This window comes from Elephas maximus, chromosome 19 (genome assembly GCF_024166365.1).
Source record: "Elephas maximus indicus isolate mEleMax1 chromosome 19, mEleMax1 primary haplotype, whole genome shotgun sequence".
NCBI lineage: Eukaryota > Metazoa > Chordata > Mammalia > Proboscidea > Elephantidae > Elephas > Elephas maximus.
In genome coordinates this window covers 37,741,398-37,760,018 of record NC_064837.1, presented here as the reverse complement: position 1 = coordinate 37,760,018, position 18,621 = coordinate 37,741,398, and the positions used below count along the sequence as shown (strand labels likewise).

The window sequence follows — 18,621 nt, the reverse complement described above, 5'->3', positions numbered from 1 at the left end:
TTGAAAAAATCCCAATCTGAGATTTTTTTTTTTTTTTTTTTTTTTTTGTTAGGAAAAATAAATTTTTCTAGCTTTCTGGGCTCTCAGATATATCCATCTCAGCCCTACTATTTCATTTTACATTTCCCATTTATCATGTTTTGTTCTTTTATTTCTTTTTCATTTTTAAATTATTTTATATTTATTCCTTTCTCTCCTCTAATAGTTTTATTTCCTATTTCTGTTGTACTATGTTACTGTAATTATGTATATTAAACATACCTAAACTTATATTTTCTAACAAAATAGACTTTAATGAGTATAGTAAATACATAAAATCAGATTTGAAGAAAATGTTTAAAACAATAAAAAACCATTTAAATTATTGCAATGTACTTTGGTGTCTCTGGTTTAGGAAGAAGACTTGGAATAACCTTAATAATCACTGTTACTTATTGAGTGGAGCCCTGGTGGTGCATAGGTTAAGAGCTCTGCTGCTCACCAAAAGTTTAGCAGTTAGAATCCACCAGCGGCTCCTTGGAAACCCTATGAGGCAGTTCTACTCTGTCCCATAGGGTTGCTATGAGTTGGAATCGACGGCAACGGGTTTAGTTTTTTGGTTTTATTTATTAACTACTATGTGCCAGACAGGATAGGTACCTTTCAATGTTAGTTAATTTAATCTTCATAGAAACTCTGTAAGAAATGTCCTATTATTATCCTTTTACATATTATTGAACAGAATTTAAATAAGATGCTTAAGGTCACATAGCTTATAGGTAATAATACTGTGATTCAGGCTCAGGTCTTCCAAATTCTAGAGCCAAAGCTACACTGCTTCTCAAATGCTTTTCCCTTTCCATGAAGATAAGAACTTAAGGTCACAGTTAGTTGGGAGGGACTTGCATGTTTATGGGAACAGAAAATAGAAAGTTATCTTTCTCACTATCTGTCATCAGAGAAAATTTTAAATTTAGAGGAGTAAAAGGTAACATAATGATAGATGAAAGCTAGAAGAGTAAAAACATGTTAAAGTATATCCTGGAAGGAAGGGACAGCTGGGAGAGTATAAGAAGGAAGTCAAAGAGACAAAGAAAGTCAACCTATTTTGACTGAAGGGAACAGATGGGAGATGAGCAAAGACAAAAGGGGCCATGTGGGTAGGTGTCATCAGTTAGAAAGCAAGTAGCTGGAATTTGATCAATTGACAAGAATTTATTTACTGGACTTCTGGGCACTGTGGGAGATACAAAAGAATGTAGAGTTATCTTGGGAATGATAATGATGCAGACAAGACAGATGGCTTGAACTGGGACATTAATGCTGAAGGAAAAGGCTAGAGACAGAAGGCAAAAAGAAAGAGGTTAAAACAGTCCCCACGTGAGTTGGCTTGCATGTCAATCTGAAATATTCGTGGAAATGGAAAGAAATAAGTGGAAGCCTTGTAGTTGTTATTAAATCAAAGGTAAAGAGTCTAAAGATGGAGGGGAAAAGATGCCAAATCACTTATCCTTTCTGTTTCTGCTTTATATATATATATAAACGAAAAGATTACTGAGGATTTATAAATATATACCCACACATACATACACATTACAGACAGTGCTTTGCATCATCCTCCTGAAAGTAAATATGCCCATTTAGCTAAGACTTGGTAGGGCCTGATGGACGTGACTAAGGCTGCCTAAATCTGACTACCTTGGAAAGTACTAGGAAGTCTTTTTGTCTTGGAAGAAGTTTAAAACAAGACCTAAAGAGTGCCTAAAGGCATTCATCAAGGTAAAGAAAATGAAGTCCCTTCTGTTTCAGTGAAAGTAAAGCAAAGTTAGTTGGTGCTCGTGGACATGGACCCTGCTTCAGATGCATGGGGAAGAAATGCACCTTCTGGGTAGCCCCTTGGAGCATTGTCTGTAATAGACTCTCATCTATCCATTAATTTATTCTAAAATATCTATTGAGTACCTTCCATAACAAAAATGATAGCCCCCATGACTACTTGTTATATTCTAGGCTCTTTACATGCATTATCTCATTAAAATCCTCACAACCATAATACAAAGACGCTATTATCATCCCCATTTTATAAATGAGAAAAATGAGACTCAGACATATTAAGTAATTTACCCAAGGTCACATTGCCAGTAGATGGAAGAGTTGGAATTCATATCCTAATTTGTTATATTTATTTTACCCCTGGGTATACACGTTAGGTGCTGGAGATATAAAAATTAAGATATGATGGTCCTTATTCTCCAGAATAAGGACTCCTAATGAGAAGACAGAGAGCCAAACAAATGATTATAATACAATATGGTAATCATATACAATATGATACAATATACCATAGAGGTATATATACTAAGTAAATGAATAAAGAAATGCATGAATTTGTCTGGGGGTATCAGAGACTGAGCATAGACTTTAAGAATCAGCAAAATCAATTGGTCTCAACCCACCTAGATCAAAGGAGAATGAAGAACACCAAGGACACAAAGTGATTACAAGCCCAAGAGACAGAAAGGGCCACATGAACCAGAGACTACATCATCCTGAGACCAGAAGAACTAGATGGTGCCCAGCTACAACTGATGACTGCCCTCACAGGGAACACAACAGAGAGACCCTGAGGGAGCAGGAGAGCAGTGGGATGCAGACCCCAAATTCTCATGAGACCAGACTTAATGGTCTGACTGAGACTGGAGGGACCCCGGTGGTCATGGCTCCCAGACCTTCTGTTGGCCCAGGACAGGAACCATTCCCGAAGCCAGCTCTTCAGACATAGATTGGACTGGACAATGGGTTGGAGAGGGATGCTGGTGAGGAGTGATCTTCTTGGATCAGGTGGACACTTGAGACTATGTTGGCATCTCCTGCCTGGGGGAGGGGGAGATGAGAGGGTGGAGGGGGTAAGAAGCTGGCGAAATGGACAAAGAAAGAGAGAGTGGAGGGAGAGAGCGGGCTGTCTCATTAGGGGGAGAGTAATTGGGAGTGCGTAGCAAGGTGTATATGGGTTTTTGTGTGAGAGGCTGACTTGATTTGTAAACTTTCACTTAAAGCACAATAAAAATTATAAAAAAAAAGAATCAGCAAAGATTTCCTAGGTGACGAAGGCAGAGATGGAATTCCAGACAGTTAAAGTAGTATATGAAAAGACCCAGAGGTAAGAAAGAGTTTGAACTATTGAGAAACTTCAAGGAGGTCAGCAAGTCTGAAACATAAAGTGTGGAAATGTGGTAGTAAGTGTGGCAGGAGAGGTAAGCACTTGTATGTGAACCTAAATAATTTAAATTTTATTTTGTACTAATTGGGGAATCATTGAAGTCAATACTGTGAAGAGTTTGATTAATAAAGAAGTTCTACACGATATTATATTATGGGGTCCATAAGGTCATAAAAACTTAAGGACTGGAGATGATCTAAGGGCCTTAGATGATCTAAGAAGCAACGGCAGCATTAAAAATGGAAGGCTCCATGGACGATTTGAAGGATGGTGGGAAGGCAGCAGCATGTTCCGGAGGGCCCTGGGCCTACTGCACCAGAGACTGCACCAGGGGTAGGAAGACTTTGACGATTATTTCATTCGTGCATTTGTTCATCCAATGCACATTCACACACCAGGCAGCCACAGCCTTAGTAGCGTCAATATTTCAATGACAATACCCAAAACAATGACTTTTAAAATGGCATGTCAAATCTCCTGGAAGCTTGACTTCAGGTGTGACATTGGTGAGGACCTGGTTCAAGATATTTGGAATAATAAATTACTGCTGGAGAATGCCAGCTGTGAGTGCCTTGGAGGACACTAGCAGGGATGGGTCCACGGGTACAAATTCCTCGAGCACCTGGGCACTAGAGTAGCTCACCAAATCTCACAGGACAGGCACGGTTTAACTGCTACCCCAAGACAGGGAGAAGTCTGCAAAGTGCAACTACGCCTTCTTATATACCCAGCAGAGAGCAGCATCTAAGGGGAGGTTAGTGAGAAAAGCCCAATCACTTATATCCAAGAGGAATGGAATAGGCCCCCTAGGTTAGAGAATGGAGACACTTCCTCCCAGTGGGATACAGACTAAAAGACTTTGAGTAGAGGTCCACGTCATATATGTTGGTACACAAATGTAGTATATGTTTATATAGTAAATGGGAGTTGTCATTTTATTCCTGCCACCAACTATGTGGCCATAAGCAAGCTGCTTCTCCTCCCTTGGTTCAGTTTTCTCATCTATAACACGAAAAAGCTGGATCTGTTGATCTCTAAGGTGCCTTCATGCTATAGTTTATTCGGATTCCAGATGGTTACTGGAGATGGAAAAAAAGTCTTTGTCAATTTATAGTTATGTTTTTTTTTTTTTTTTTTTCTGTAAATGAGACATCAGATTCTCCTTTTCTTAGGAACTGCCGTGTGAAAATGACCCAACAAATGCAGAATTTACATCTTATCCAGTCAAAAAAACATAGTGCACCATCCTCTCCCAATGCTGCCAAACGCCTGTACAGGAACCTCTCTGAAAAACTGAAGGGGAGCCACTCATCGTTTGATGAGCCCTATTTCAGAACAAGAACTGACCGGCTGAGTCTCAGGAAGACCTCGGTGGTAATAAAACTCTTTACTGTTGTCTTGGTTTGATTTGTTTGATTATATTTGGGCTTAAGGAGATTCTAAGATGATCCAAGTTCCCTTCAAAATCTGATGTCTGCAATTTTATAAATGGTGAAACAGAGTCAGGAAAGGCACAGGTCACAAATATCTGTGTTATTAGCTAAAGTTTGAGTAGTTGTGAGATTTTCTCCGATTTTCCTTTCTCTATGAGACAAAAGAAACCAATCTCAGAAAAATAGCAGTTTGACAAACCTGGAGTGTCAGATTTAATAGGCTCTTGTGAGAGCTCCATTGTTCATTCAAATATTGATGGGATCATTGTATTTACTTATTTGTAATGTACAACTCACATGCTTTCCAAAGAGATTCAAGGCAGAATTGAGCCAAAGAACATATAACACATATGTATTACATAAACCAAAAAGCCAAACCCACTGCTTTCAAGTCGATTCCAACTCATGGTGACCCTACAGGACAGATAGAACTGTCCCACAGAGTTTCCAAGGAGCGCCTGGTGGATTCGACCCAATGACCTTTTGGTTAGCAGCCATGGCACTTAACCACTATGCCACGAGGGCTTCCGTGTACTATATAATGGGCTTTAAAAAAAAAAATCAGTGAAAGGAAAAAGAAAAAAAAAAAGTCTTGAAAAGGAAATATTGGAAGTGGGGAGAGAAATAGATAAACTAAAATCCTAGGCAAATATCCAGCGGGGTCTGAGGGGAGGACAATTGCCCTCAAGTAGATTTGAACTGAAGGTGGCCTCATGTGTGTCAGAGTAGAACTGTGCTTCATAGGGTTTTCAATGGCTGATTTTACCAAAATAAATCACCAGGCCTTTCTTTCAAGGCACTTCTAGATGGACTTGAACCTCTAAGCTCAGTTAGCAGCCAAGTGTGTTAACTGTTTGCACCACCCAGGGACTCCCAAATGTAGACAAATATAACCCAAAAAACCACACTCACAGCTGCCGAGTTGATTCTGACTCATAGCAACCCTATAGGACATAGTAGAACTGCCCCTTAGGGTTTCCAAGGCTGTAAATCTTTATGGAAGCAGACTGCTACATCTTTCTTCCATGGAGCCACCAACTTTTCAGTTAGCACCGAGCACTTAACCACTGTGCCGCCTGGGCTCCTATAGCCAAATATATATATAAAATTTATCATCAGCAGTCAAAGCAGAAAGGGAAACACAATCGTTATAGCACCCCATTAACTGATAACAGAAAGCACATCAGTCCATCATGAGAAATCGATGTTTCCTATGGCTGAATCCTCCTGTCTTTGTTGATGTCATGGTGAATTATGGAATGGAGAATGGTATAAAAAGTAGTATTGGTGACATTATAGACATTCCAATATAGCAGTTTCTTATACGGACGTTCAGTAAAAGCTGAGGGCATACTGCTAATATGCTGAGCCAGGAATATTTCTGCAGGGGGTAATGGCACCATTTGTTTAAGCTTAAAACAGAAATGAGCCCTAGCCCTTCCAGATCGAAGCATGCCAGAGTTTGCCAACAAAAGCACGGAGGAGAAAATAACTTGAGAGTGAGAGCAAATATGGTGCATGAGAAATTAGGAATACCAAGAATCATAAAAAAATACACAACTGTGGACAGGGCAGCATTTTAACTTTGAAGTCATTTGTTTTCTAATTTGTTTTCTTACTTCAAATTCGTGTTCTGGGAGGGCTTGGTTGTGGTTGAGTTGTGGCCTAAGCATCAGAGGCTTTTCAGTGTGGCAGATTGTCAACAAAACACTTTTCCATTCAGCAGATTGTTCTACAGCAAAGAGAGCTGCAAACCAAAATAACTCTATCCCCTGGGTCCCACTGTCAAAACAAGCATTTGCATAATAGCTTTGTATTTCCCTCCAATCCCAGTCACATGTTATGTACTCAGTTAAAGCCGACCTGCAGCCTTTGACAGGGAGAATCAATTTTTGATGAAACTAAAACTAAAATCTGGCTGCCTACACATCTGGTCACTGACGATCAACCAACGTCAATCAGGCAAGCCCTACGCTAGATCAGGGACAATGGTATTTCAGCATTTTCAAAGACCAAGCAGCTCTTGGAGAAGATACCAGATAGATGTTTAAATAGTTTGTGTGTTGCTCTTCTTCCATGACCACCACCTGGACACCACCACTTGTGCCCCTAACCTCAGGGCTCAGAAATGCCAAGTGTTCCACGGTGGGGCTGTGGGCTGAGAAAGTGTAAGTGTTAGAGCACAAAGGAGTCTAGGAGCTTGGGCACCAGCCTGCAGGCAAATAGGGAAAAGTGACATGTAGCACTGTGTATTTTAAAATGATTATTCTTGCATCAGTATGGAACATGGGCTGGAGAAGACTAGGACCAGCGCCAGGCAGGTTGTTGCCGTGGTTCAGGCAAGGGATCCTAACAGTCTGAGCAATAGTAGAGACAGGAGATAGAGGGAGAGGATGGGTTTGAGAGAAACAGAGAATCTGTACTCTCAGTTCCAAGCCAGTCATAAATTACCTGTGCCACGTTATCTATACCAGTGTTTCCCAAACCATGTTCTGCAGAGCACTGTTCCAGGGGCAGTTAAAATACATGCAACGATTGCTTCTCAGCCTTTGGCTAAGATCATGTATAAAAGAAATACAACGAAAAACATGTTGTGGATCAAATAGCATTTGAAACGTCATATTTTCCCCTCTTGGAAAGCCACAGTTCGTGTTAAAATTACTAAAGTTTCTAAGAGGCCCTACAGTAAAGTAATGGGGTGACTTGGCGTAATCCAGTATTTACCTAATTAATTTGACCACATGCTACTTTCTTTAGAGGACACCTTTCAGTGATCTATAGAACAGTATTCTATTCCACAAACACAGGTTTGGGAGAAGCTGATGTTTTTGCTCTTATTTATGGACTAGCAGTGTTCTACTCTATTGTTTAAGTGCATCTGAATGTGTAGATCTGTTCAACAATCCCCGTTAGAAATGACGGAGAGAAGGTCCAACATGGAATTTACTTTGCGGAACCCAGGATATATTGTAGTTATGTCACTTATAAGTGGGAATACATTCGCTGAAGCAGCCTCTAAAATTCAAAATAGCTAAGCTGCAAAGGCATACTGCGTTATGAAGCCGTGCTAACTCGCTTTTGTCCTTCTCCTCCAGAACTGCCAGGGCAATGAAGCCATGTTTGAGGCAGTCAAGCAGCAGGACATGGACGCTGTGCAGCTCCTTCTGTATCAATACACGCCAGAAGAACTGGATCTCAACACACCCAACAGTGAGGGGCTGACGCCCCTGGATATTGCCATCATGACCAACAATGTGCCCATTGCTAGGATTCTTCTGAGGACAGGGGCCCGAGAAAGTCCACACTGTAAGTAAACCTGAGAATAGAGATGCCTACTATTACAACTAGACACCAGCTTTATGCCACCAAAACAGCCATTGTTGATCTTCAGAGCAAGAATGTTTGACTAAGCCTTGGCTTAGTTTTAAGGACTTTGATGCAAATTAAAAAAATACATTGTTTATCAGACTGAGCATCAGTTTTCATTCTAAATGGAATATACTGACCGGTATTGAAAGAAGCCTCCAAAGGACTTTCTTCTAAGAATTTATCCTGAGCTTTAAAATATTACCTGAGATCGTCTAAGTGAAGATATAGAAGAGCCGATACACCCAGAAAAAGAATGAGCACCTGTGTGTTCATGTCTTTGTGTATGCAGTCAGTGTGGGGCCATATTCATTCATTCATTCATTTGATAAACACTAAGTGCCAGGCACTGCTGTTGGTAGTAGGGATGCAGTGATAAACAACACAAAATCCGTAGTTTTATAGAACTTACGTACTAGTGAGGGAGACTACCGATAAACAAGTAAATAAAGCCAAAAAACCAAATCCATTGCCATCGAGTGTATCCTGACTCATAGCAACCCTACAGGACAGAGTAGAGCTGTCCCATAGGGTTTCCAAGAAGTGCCCAGTGACTTCAAACTGCTGACCTTTTGGTTAGCAGCCATAGCTCTCAACCACTGTGGCCCCAAACAAATAAATAGATGAATTACTATATGCATTCAAATAGTGACAATTGCTATGAATAAAGTAAAAGGGATGAGTGGTTAGAGATTGACGGGAAAGGGACAATTTAAAATAGGATAGGCAAGTGAAGCCTTTGCAATGAGTGATATGTAAACTGAGTCCTAAACAATATAAAGGAGTGAGCCATGAGGAGGTACAATTCTGGGCAGAGTGAACAGCAAGTGGAAAGGTTCTGAGGCAGCAGGAATGAGCTTGGCCTATTTCAGGAACAAGAAGGCCAGTGTGGCTAAAGAAAAGGAGCAAAGGGGAGAGGACTAGCCGAGGGAGAAGTCACTGGGACCAGTCATGCAGGGCCTGGCAGGCCAGAGTAAGATGACTGATTTTTGTTCATAGTATAATGGGAAGTCAGTGGAGCAGCCTAGGGCGGTGAATGACGTATTCTGCTTTACGTTTTCAAAGACCACTACAGCGCTCTTTTACAAATCGACAGCAGCAGGGCAACTGTGAAATTAGGAAGATCTGCTAAACCAATCACTGTCAAGTCGATTCTGACTCATGGCGATGCCATGTGTGTCAGAGTAGAACTGTGCTTCCATAGGGTTTTCAGTGATTGATTTTTTGGAAGTAGGTTGCCAGGCTTTTCTTCCGAGGCACCTCTGGGCAGAGTCAAACCTCTGACCTTTCAGTTAGCAGCTGAGTGTGTTAAGAATGACCCACTAGTTGACGATTTTAGTGGTTCAGGAAGGAGGTGCTGGTTGCTAAAACTAGCGTGGTAGTGACAGTGCTGATGAGCAGTGGTAGAATTCTGGAGATGTATTTTTTCGTAACAATATTATTAACATATAATTCACATACCACTCAATTTATTCATTTAAAGTGTACAATTTAATGGTTTTTAGTATATTCTCAGAGTTGTACAGCCATCACCGCAATCAATTTTAGAATATTTTCATCACCCCAAAAAGAAACCCCATACCCTTTAGGTATCACCTCCCAACCCCTCACCCCTCCCAGCCTTGGGCAGCCACTAATCTACTTTCTGTCTCTTTAGATTTGTCTACTTCGAACATTTCATATAAATGGAATCATATAATATACGGTCTTTTGTAACTGGCTTCTTTCTGGGTGTATTTTGAAGTAGAACTGGTAGTACTTGCTACCAACAAACCAAACCAGTTGCTGTCAAGTCAATTCTGAATCATGACAGCTCCATGTGTTCCAGAACTGTGCTCCATAGGATTTTCAGCGAATACGGCCTTTCAGAAGGAAATAGCCAGACTTTTCTTTCAAAGCATCTCTTGGTGGATTTGAACCGCCAACTTTTTGGTTAGTAGCCCTTAAGCATTTGCACCACCCAGGGACTCTGATAGTACCTTGTCAGTGCAAGTTTTTCACAGTCCTTGCAGCCTCCCCCAGAAGTGGCTGGGATAATATCATACAGCACTTACCCTGTGGCAGGCCCCGTTCTGAGCATTTTCCATGCATTGACTCCTTTAGTGCTCACTTCGAGGTAGGCACTAATATTCCCCTCGGTGCAAACTCTCTGACCCAAAGACCACAAATGGCTCTAAGCCACGGCTTTTACGTTTCCTAAAAGAAAAAAAAGTAAACTCATCAAACTGTTAGTTTCACTAATGCTTATTCACCTACTTCCAAGTGGTGAGACCCAGAAGGCTGAAAGAGAAGCAAGCAAATCTGTAATTAGAGGCCACATCCCTGCTCCTCAATTTCCAGAACCACCACCACCCAAAGACACCCCTTACACCAGGCAGAGACGCCTGTCCTTGTATCTGAAAACTATTTTAAAAATGCCAAGTTCACCACATCCATGTCAAAGAGAGTGAAGGTATTCAGTAGGGTTTGGGCTCTCCAAAAGAGCTCCAGAGTCAACGTGTTACTCCTTTTTTAATGGAACTGGCAGATTTGAAGGAATGGACAAATAAGCGTGGAAAGAAATCGAAAGGCTTCTTTGCTACCTTCAGATTTATTCTGCAGTAATGTCCCAAAGATCCAGTGGGAGAGGGGTGGAGAAAGAATCAGTGGGTCTGAACATGGAGAATGCAGACTGAGCCCCATTCTATAGGAACAAGGAGACCATTCATCCAGATGTTGCCACGGCCATCCTGCACTGGCTAGATGAAACATTAGTCCTACTTACCTGAGACGCTACAAAGAACTCTGCATTTTCCATGAAAACAGTAAGACCCCCAGCCTCCCAAAGCCCCTTTGTGCATATTTAAACCTCCATAAAAGAACTCAATTCCTAAATATCTAATTAAACCAAAAGCAAATTTGTGTAGCGATTGCTGGTTTTCCTTGTGCCCTCTGGGATGATAACCAAGTTATCATCACAAAGTTGTAAGGGCAGTGAGAGATAAACCCAGGATTCAGCCTACAGGAAATATCACCTCTAAGTCACCTTGGCCACCCAAGAAGTCAAAGAGAAAGTAGCATCTAAAGACTCACCCTTGTGTAGAAAATGCAGAGGAATATTGAGTGGGCACCTACAAACTATCCACATACATAACCTCTGGTCTTCACACTAACCTTGCAGAATGATGTTACTAACTCCACTTCGAAGATGTGGAATTTGTGACTCTGAGAGGTTAAGTGATTGGCTGAAGCTCATGCGTCTAGCAAATGAATAGAGACGTCAGGGACTCAAGTCTGTGGGATGCCAGTGACTGGGCTCCTTCAGCACGAAGGTCCTGCCTTCCCAAATAACCAATATGGAGGACTGCAGCCACTGGGCACTTGCATTTTTTCCTCTGCACTGTTTGCTAAAATCCTGCAGTGTATTTCTTTGTTCTGTTCTATGCACTAAGGTGCCACTGCTGTTGGAGAGAGGCAGGCTAGAACACAATTTGTTTTCAGGGATTTTAAATTCACTTTATACATCTAGTACAAAAGAAACAGAGTGGCTTCTGTGCATGATTACGAACCAGCCCATGAGAAAAACCACAGTCTGCCAGCCAGAACCAGACGAGCAAACACCTGCCACAAACCGTTCCCAGAAACTGCAGAGGCCAGGTATGAGAGGAAAAATAATGCTGATGCCTTAAGTTCTTAGAGTGTTTTACACAGTACAAAAATGCTTTCACCTGCATCATCTCACCTAATCCTCACAACTGGCTAGTGAGGTTGGAGTTGTCTTCCTCATTTTTACCAATGAGAAAAGTAGAATAAGAAAAGACAAAGAGTTCATTCAAAGGTACAAAACTAATATGTGGTGGAGCCATAATTCGAACCCAGATCTTCTGTATTAAATGCTTTCATATTTTTGAAAAAACTTTTAACACCCTGATTGGCACACAGTGTGTGCTTACCTTCTTCTTTTCCTGACCCTCCCCTAAAGACAGGCAAATATTTCAAAGCAGAGTGTAGGGTTTCTAATAAGGTTCATTTTCTTTCTTCCCTTCCCTGTTTATTCTCTTCTGAAAACTAGTCCACTACTCTTTCCACTGTGCAAGCCAAGGATACCAACAAAACTCAGAAGAAAGTCCTCAGTGACATCTGTAATTGTTTCCATTTCAAAACAGGAATCACAAAGAAACAGATGGGTTTAGGGACATAACTCCTAAGGCATTGGACAGGTCCATCTTCCAGCATTTAACCCCACAATCACAAAGCTATATGGAAGTGTTCTTTAAAAAACACGGCTTGAAACTGAACCGTTTATCTTCTCTTATTCATAGGAAAAGTCCCAGAAGTGGTCACCCAACCTGGCATATTACTCTGCAGTTAAACATATGCAAAACCCCAGCCTACTCATTGGGCTTTTTTTCAATGACTTTTTTCTGCTCTTCCTACCTTTAATAAAGTACAGAGTAATAAGCATTCAGTTGCTAACCAAAAGGTCGGCAGTTCAAATTCACCAGCCCCTCCTTAGGAACTCTATGGGGCAGTTCTACTCTGCCCTGTAAGGTCACTATGAGTCAGAATTGACTCAATGGCAATGGGTTTGGTTTTTTGGTTTTTGTGGCAGAAAACAGCAGACACTGTTGAAGTGGACTGCCAAGTACCTCCTCTCAGACTGGTATCCTGAGCTTAGAAAATGAGCACAGAATTTGAAAGGAGTAAAACTAGGAAAACTCAAGACACCTGAGGGCTATGCTCCTGATTGTTTCACACCCTCCACGTCTTAATCGCCGTGACTCATGCTCAGTTGAACAACTGCTATTTGAGAAAGACTTATTGTCTTCACATATAAAAGCCCCCGTCATGTGGTCTTAAAAGCTTGCAAGCTGCCATCTAACAATTGGTCTCTATTTGCCTAGAGCAACAGAGGAAGGTGGATAGTCAGGAACAGTAGGAGGAAATGGAATGTGTGGCTAATTGCCATCGTGAACAACTGCCTCCTTTGCCACGAGACCAGAAGAGCTGGATGGTGATGGGCCGTCACTACTGAGCACTTTGATCAAAGATTTTATAGAAGAAGCCTGATCAAAAGGGGGAAAATGCAGAGCAGAATTTTAAATTCTCATGGAATCCAGACTTTCTGGAGTCATGGAAGCTGGATAAACCCCTGAAACTATTACCCTGAGACAACCAGTGAAAAAACTAACTCTTCATGGGTAACTACCCTGTGTGAAAGGAGCCCTGGTGGCACAGTGGTTAAGCATTTGGCTATTGACCGAAAAGTCAGTGGTTCAAATTCACCAGCTGCTATGCAGGAGGAAGATGTGTGGCAGACTGCTTGCATAAAGATTTACAGCCTTGGAAACCCTATCAGCAGTTCTACTCTGTCCTACTGGGTCGCTATGAATTGGGATCGACTTGACGGCAGCGGAACCATGTGTGAATCTGGTCACTCTCATGGATTTTTTCTCAAGCCTTTGACCCCACTACTTGGCGGGTAGTAGATACTCAGAAAATTTCCATTGAAATTTTTGTCCTAGTCTTATGGGGCTGAGAATTAATTGCAGGTATTGAATTTTAGCGCACACACACACACACACAAAATGTATGAGAGAAACCTTTATACTTTGGGTACCTTTTGTTGTTGTTACTTTGGCTAGTAGACTAGTTTTCCAGGGACTGTTGTGGAATTTGGTTGTAGATACAGCCTGGTTGTTTTTGTTTTTACACAGTTTAATAATGTGGACCAGTGAGAATGGTGGAATGCTCCTGATTTTTAGGTTTTCTGTCCATTCCCTTAGCTGTATTCTCCCTTCTCTCTCCTCCCTCTGCATTACTTTCACTGCCTCTCCAAAGATGCCTGTGGAACTAGGAAATGTCACCCAGAATTAGCTGTGTTCAGTTACTTTATAAAACGTGATTGCAGAGTTGCGGTCATCTGAGTATGGCGTAGACACCAGTGTTAAATGTCAAGAAACCTGTCAGGATGCCCACCAGTTTCTGCGGTAGTCAGGGGTTCTCAGGGAGGCTTGTTGGTGTTGGGCCGCTTCAGGCCACGTCTAAGAGGTGTGACTATAAACTAATGAGGCTGGCTTTATGTAAACAAACACACCAGAAAGTCCACAATCCAAACGAGTGTTATCCTTTAACATGGTCCTCATGGGAGGCCCCACACTTGCCCCAACAGTGCTGCCATTGCTCTAAACACTTTTGGAATTGTCCTCAGAGCCAGTTTATGAGAAAATCTGACTCGTTCCTTAGAGTCCCACCTGATTTTTGTTCCAAAACAGTGCTGCTCACCATCATCACCCTCCATGTTCACCAGACTTGGCCTCAAATGATTTAGAGCATTTCCTGAAATCAAATCCACCCTCAAAGGAGAAAGATTTGAAGCCATTAAATATTAAAGAACAAGCCTTCAGCAGGTCTCCAGAATCAGTCCCCAAATATTTTTAGCTGCTTCATTAAAATAGGTGTCTAAATCCTCACCCTGGCTTACAAGTCTGCCGGTCTAACCTGATCTTATGCTGCCTGCCTCTCACCCATAATGCTTCAGCCACACCAGCCTCCATTCCATTCCTTGCATGTGCCAAGCCATTCTTACCATAGGGCCTTTGTACTAGCTGTTCCCTCTGCCTGGAATGTTGAATGCTTTTCATCTTGATCATTACATGGGCCAACGCCTTTTAACATTCTTATCTCAACTTAAATGTCACATCCTTAAGACAGGTTTGCACCAGTCAACAAGTCTGAGGTCTGAGGTCACTTTCCAACCACATTATTTTAATGTTCTGCATAGCAATTTTCACTGCATGGTATTTTTCTCTCCTTGTAGTTGCTTATTTTCCCTCTCCTGCATTAGAATATAAACTCCATGAGAGCAGGACCTTTGTCTTTTATATTCATCACTGTATCCCCAGCAAACAGTAGGCAGTCGATATTTAACTGAATGAAGGAAGTCCACGGCTACTTCTTTTGAAGGGTCTGAACATATTGTTTCTTTTGAATGGAATGATTTTACTAAATATCAAGTGAATTGGCCTTTTCTCGTTTTTATGTTTCCAAATAATTGTTTAAACATAAGGTGACCACAAAAGTTCCAGTCACCTGTTCTTCAAGTGTTGGTCATTGTCTCTTCACCCTTTTGTTTTTAATTTTTAAACATCCATGCAACGCAGAATACATCTCCCTGTCAAAAATCAGAGCACATTATAGATAAAGCTAAAGCTGCCTTTGAGAGCCTACCCAGCACACACACACACACACACACACACACACAATCTAGGTTCCCCGCCCTCAATTCCCCCAACATAACCATTGATATAAGTGCTGTGGGTACCCAGACTTTTCCCATGTGTTTTCACACAAATGACAAAAACAGAAAATAGAGGTTTTTTTCGTGCAGCTAAGAATCAAGTTTCTGGAGTCAATTCTGGCTCCAAATTCCCCCTCTATCACTTACTACCTATGGGCAAGTGCCTTAACCTCTCTGGACCTCAGTTTCTTCATTTGTAAAATGTAGGTAATAATTTTTTGTATTAATTTTGGCGCTCCTTGGAAACTCTATGGGGCAGTTCTACTCTGTCCTATAGGGTCACTATGAGTCAGAATTGACTCCACGGCACTGTGTTTTTTGTTTTGTTTTGTTTTGTTTTTTTGTCTTAATTACATTGCTGTGTAGCAAATTGCCCCCAAAACTTAGCCGTGGAAGACAATAAACCTTATGTCACTGTTCCCAAAGGTCTGGAATGAGGACCACTTTAGCTGGGTAATTCTGGGTCAGGATCTCCCATGAGATTGCTGTCACCTTAAGGCTTTATTGAGCTGGAACCTCTACTTCCAAGCTTATTCAGGTGGCTATTGGTAAGAGGCATCTCAGTTCCTTACTGTGTGGGCCTCTCCAAAGAGTTGCTTCACCACATGGCAGTTGGTTTCCCCCAGAGCAAATGATATGAGAGAGAGAGACCAACCAAGACGGAAGCCACAGTGTCTTTTTATAACCTAATCTTAGAGGTCACATGCTATCATTTCTACTGAATTCTATCGATCACACAGACCAACTCTCATATAGTACAGGAGAGGTTTATACAAGGGTGTCAATACTAGGCAACAGGGATCATCAGGGATCCTCTTAGAAGCTGGCTACCACAGTACCTATCTAGGACTGCTGAGAATTAAATGGAATAATCCTTTAAAAATATTTCTCATATGACCTAGCACATTGCTAATGGTCCAAAAAAAAAAAAAAAAAGCTAATTCCCAAAAACAAAATAAACCAACCCAAGGGTTTCTGGCAAAGAATTTAAATATTTTTCCCATCTGTCGTATAGTTCGTGTTGCAAAACGGTGCCCGATACAAGCATTTTTTACAGTTTGCAGAATTTTATGTTCTAAAATTATACTGGCCAACACATGTAACTATTGAGCACTTAAAATGTGGCTAGTCCAAATTGAGATGTACTATAAATGTAAAATTCACACTGGGTTTCGAAGGCTTAATATGGAAAAAAGGAAGAATATAAAATATCTCATTAATAATTGTTAGGTTGATTACATGTTGAAATGACAATATTTTAGATATATTGTATTAACTAAAATATATTAATTTCACCTATTTCTCTTTACTTTTTTGATGTGGCTGCTAAGAAATTTAAGTTACGTGGCTCACATTATATTTCTATTGGACAGCGCTGCAAATATTGGCAGAAGATATAGTTATCTTGTTTCATACTTAAGCCCCCTGTGACGTCATTGGATAATCTGTTTTGAATTTTCTAAATAATTTGCTCAAGTGTTTTTTGTGTTTGTTTCAGAGAAGATGTCCATTTTCCTCTTTGAGGTTGGTCAGACCTGGGCAGGAAGTCGCCCTCTGTGTCACTGTCTCTGACTTCTTAAAGAACTGCAAGTTACAACTTATATAATATGGACTTTGTGAGTCTATGTTTTGCTGGAGCATAGCAAGGAGGAACACTCCAGAACATCATGTCAGGGTGTACTGAATTCTAGGAAAAGAAAGTTCTACTCTAATTAAGTAAGACACTTAATCTCCAATCTCCAAAACCTTTTTAGAATTACACTCTCAGAGTCCTTGGGAAAACCTGAAAATAAGACAACAGGTTAAGACCTAAGTGAAGCAAAAATGAGTTGTAAGTCCTGAACCTTAGCAAGACAGGTAAATTGAAACTTACGTTTAACTTTCTCTGGCATGAGGGTTTTTTTGTTTCTTTGTTGTTTGTTTTTTATTTAAACCATTTAATTATTGGAATACTTCTGTATTATTTCTTTTGATGTTTCTACCTTAAGACAAGTTGGTTGTGAAATTTTTAGAAGGTTGTCACTTGTGATTAACAAAGATAAATTTTATTAACTGCCATTCTTGGTTGCCCAGAGGATATTGGCTTACAATTCAAGGTTTATACCTTGGTGACCTTGTTTTCTCCTTTGAAATAACAGATGGAGTTGAAATTGACACCACTTATTAGTATATGTGGAAACCCTGGCGGCATAGTGGTTAAGTGCTACGGCTGCTAACCAAAAGTTCGACAGTTCAAATCCACCAGGAGCTCCTTGGAAACTCTATGGGGCAGTTCTAGTATGTCCTATAGGGTCACTATGAGTCAGAATCAACTCAACGGCAATGAGCTTATTAGTATATATTTCTGAACAATAGCTGGAATGAGAAATTTTTACCTGGGATAAAGAGATTTGTGTGTGTGTATGTGTGTGATGGAATAACTTAAATGTTATTTTACAAAACAAGTATTTTGATTTATTTTTGTGACTCTGAAAAATATAAAAAAGACTAATGTGTAGAATAACAATAATGCAAATATCCATTGAGAGCCTTCTGTATAAAAATTATCACTAACTTATCACAATTTATGAAACAAGCACTATTATTATGCAGATGAGGCACTTGGGCTCAAGATGGCAGCGTTCATAACTAGTTAGGGTCACACATTCATAAGGGACTATGCTTGATCTCTAAACCAAGCCTGTTGCCATCGAGTCTGTTCCGACTCGTAGAGACCCTATAGGACAGAGTAGAACTGCCCCACAAGGTTTCCAAGGAGCACCTGGTGGATTTGAACTGCCAACTTTTCGTTAGCAGCTGAACTCGTTACCACTACGCCACCAGACCCCAAAATCCCTTTGCCACATTGCCTCCACCTTGGAAATAAAAGGAAAGATTTCAGCTCAGGATAAGGAAGCACTTTTTTTAAAATTCAGAGTTGTGTGAAAATCAATTAGGTTGTCTTGGTAAACAATGAGTTCCCCACATAGAAGAAATCAGCAGGGCCAAGGGTACTGTAGGGAGAGGCATCTAAGGTTGGTTGTAAGAATCCTTCTAACACAGATTAAATGATTGTCTTGACGCCTGATTATTCTCATCAATAAAAAGAGGAAAATGCTGATAACAATACAAAAGTTGTTGCTAAATTGAAAAAATGGCATATTATTAGCAATGGTCAAATGTATGTACCCATTTTTTCAAGCAAGCCGAATGAATTGTTCCCTAAAAGACTCAATTAAAATTTAAAATTAGTTTGCATTTTACCCTCAGTATATTTTCAAGCTTTAAGCAATTATCAACCCGGCCCAAATTCACTAATAGGGGAAAATAAGGAATAGTAACTAGTTGGCTATCTGTAGGATAGA

General features: G+C 40.6%; 1 protein-coding gene across 7 annotated transcripts in view; it reads left to right on the top strand.

The window, feature by feature from the left end:
- ANKFN1 (ankyrin repeat and fibronectin type III domain containing 1) overlaps nucleotides 1–18,621 on the top strand; it is a 463,794-nt gene that overhangs the window by 259,358 nt on the left and 185,815 nt on the right. For 6 of the 7 annotated variants that reach the window (XM_049859416.1, XM_049859419.1, XM_049859421.1 and 3 more), the window contains 2 exons: nucleotides 4,372–4,573; nucleotides 7,728–7,938. In XM_049859416.1, coding sequence (XP_049715373.1) covers nucleotides 4,372–4,573; nucleotides 7,728–7,938 — 413 coding nt within the window. The remainder of the gene's footprint in view (nucleotides 1–4,371; nucleotides 4,574–7,727; nucleotides 7,939–18,621) is intronic. The other variant, XM_049859417.1, reaches the window with a different exon arrangement.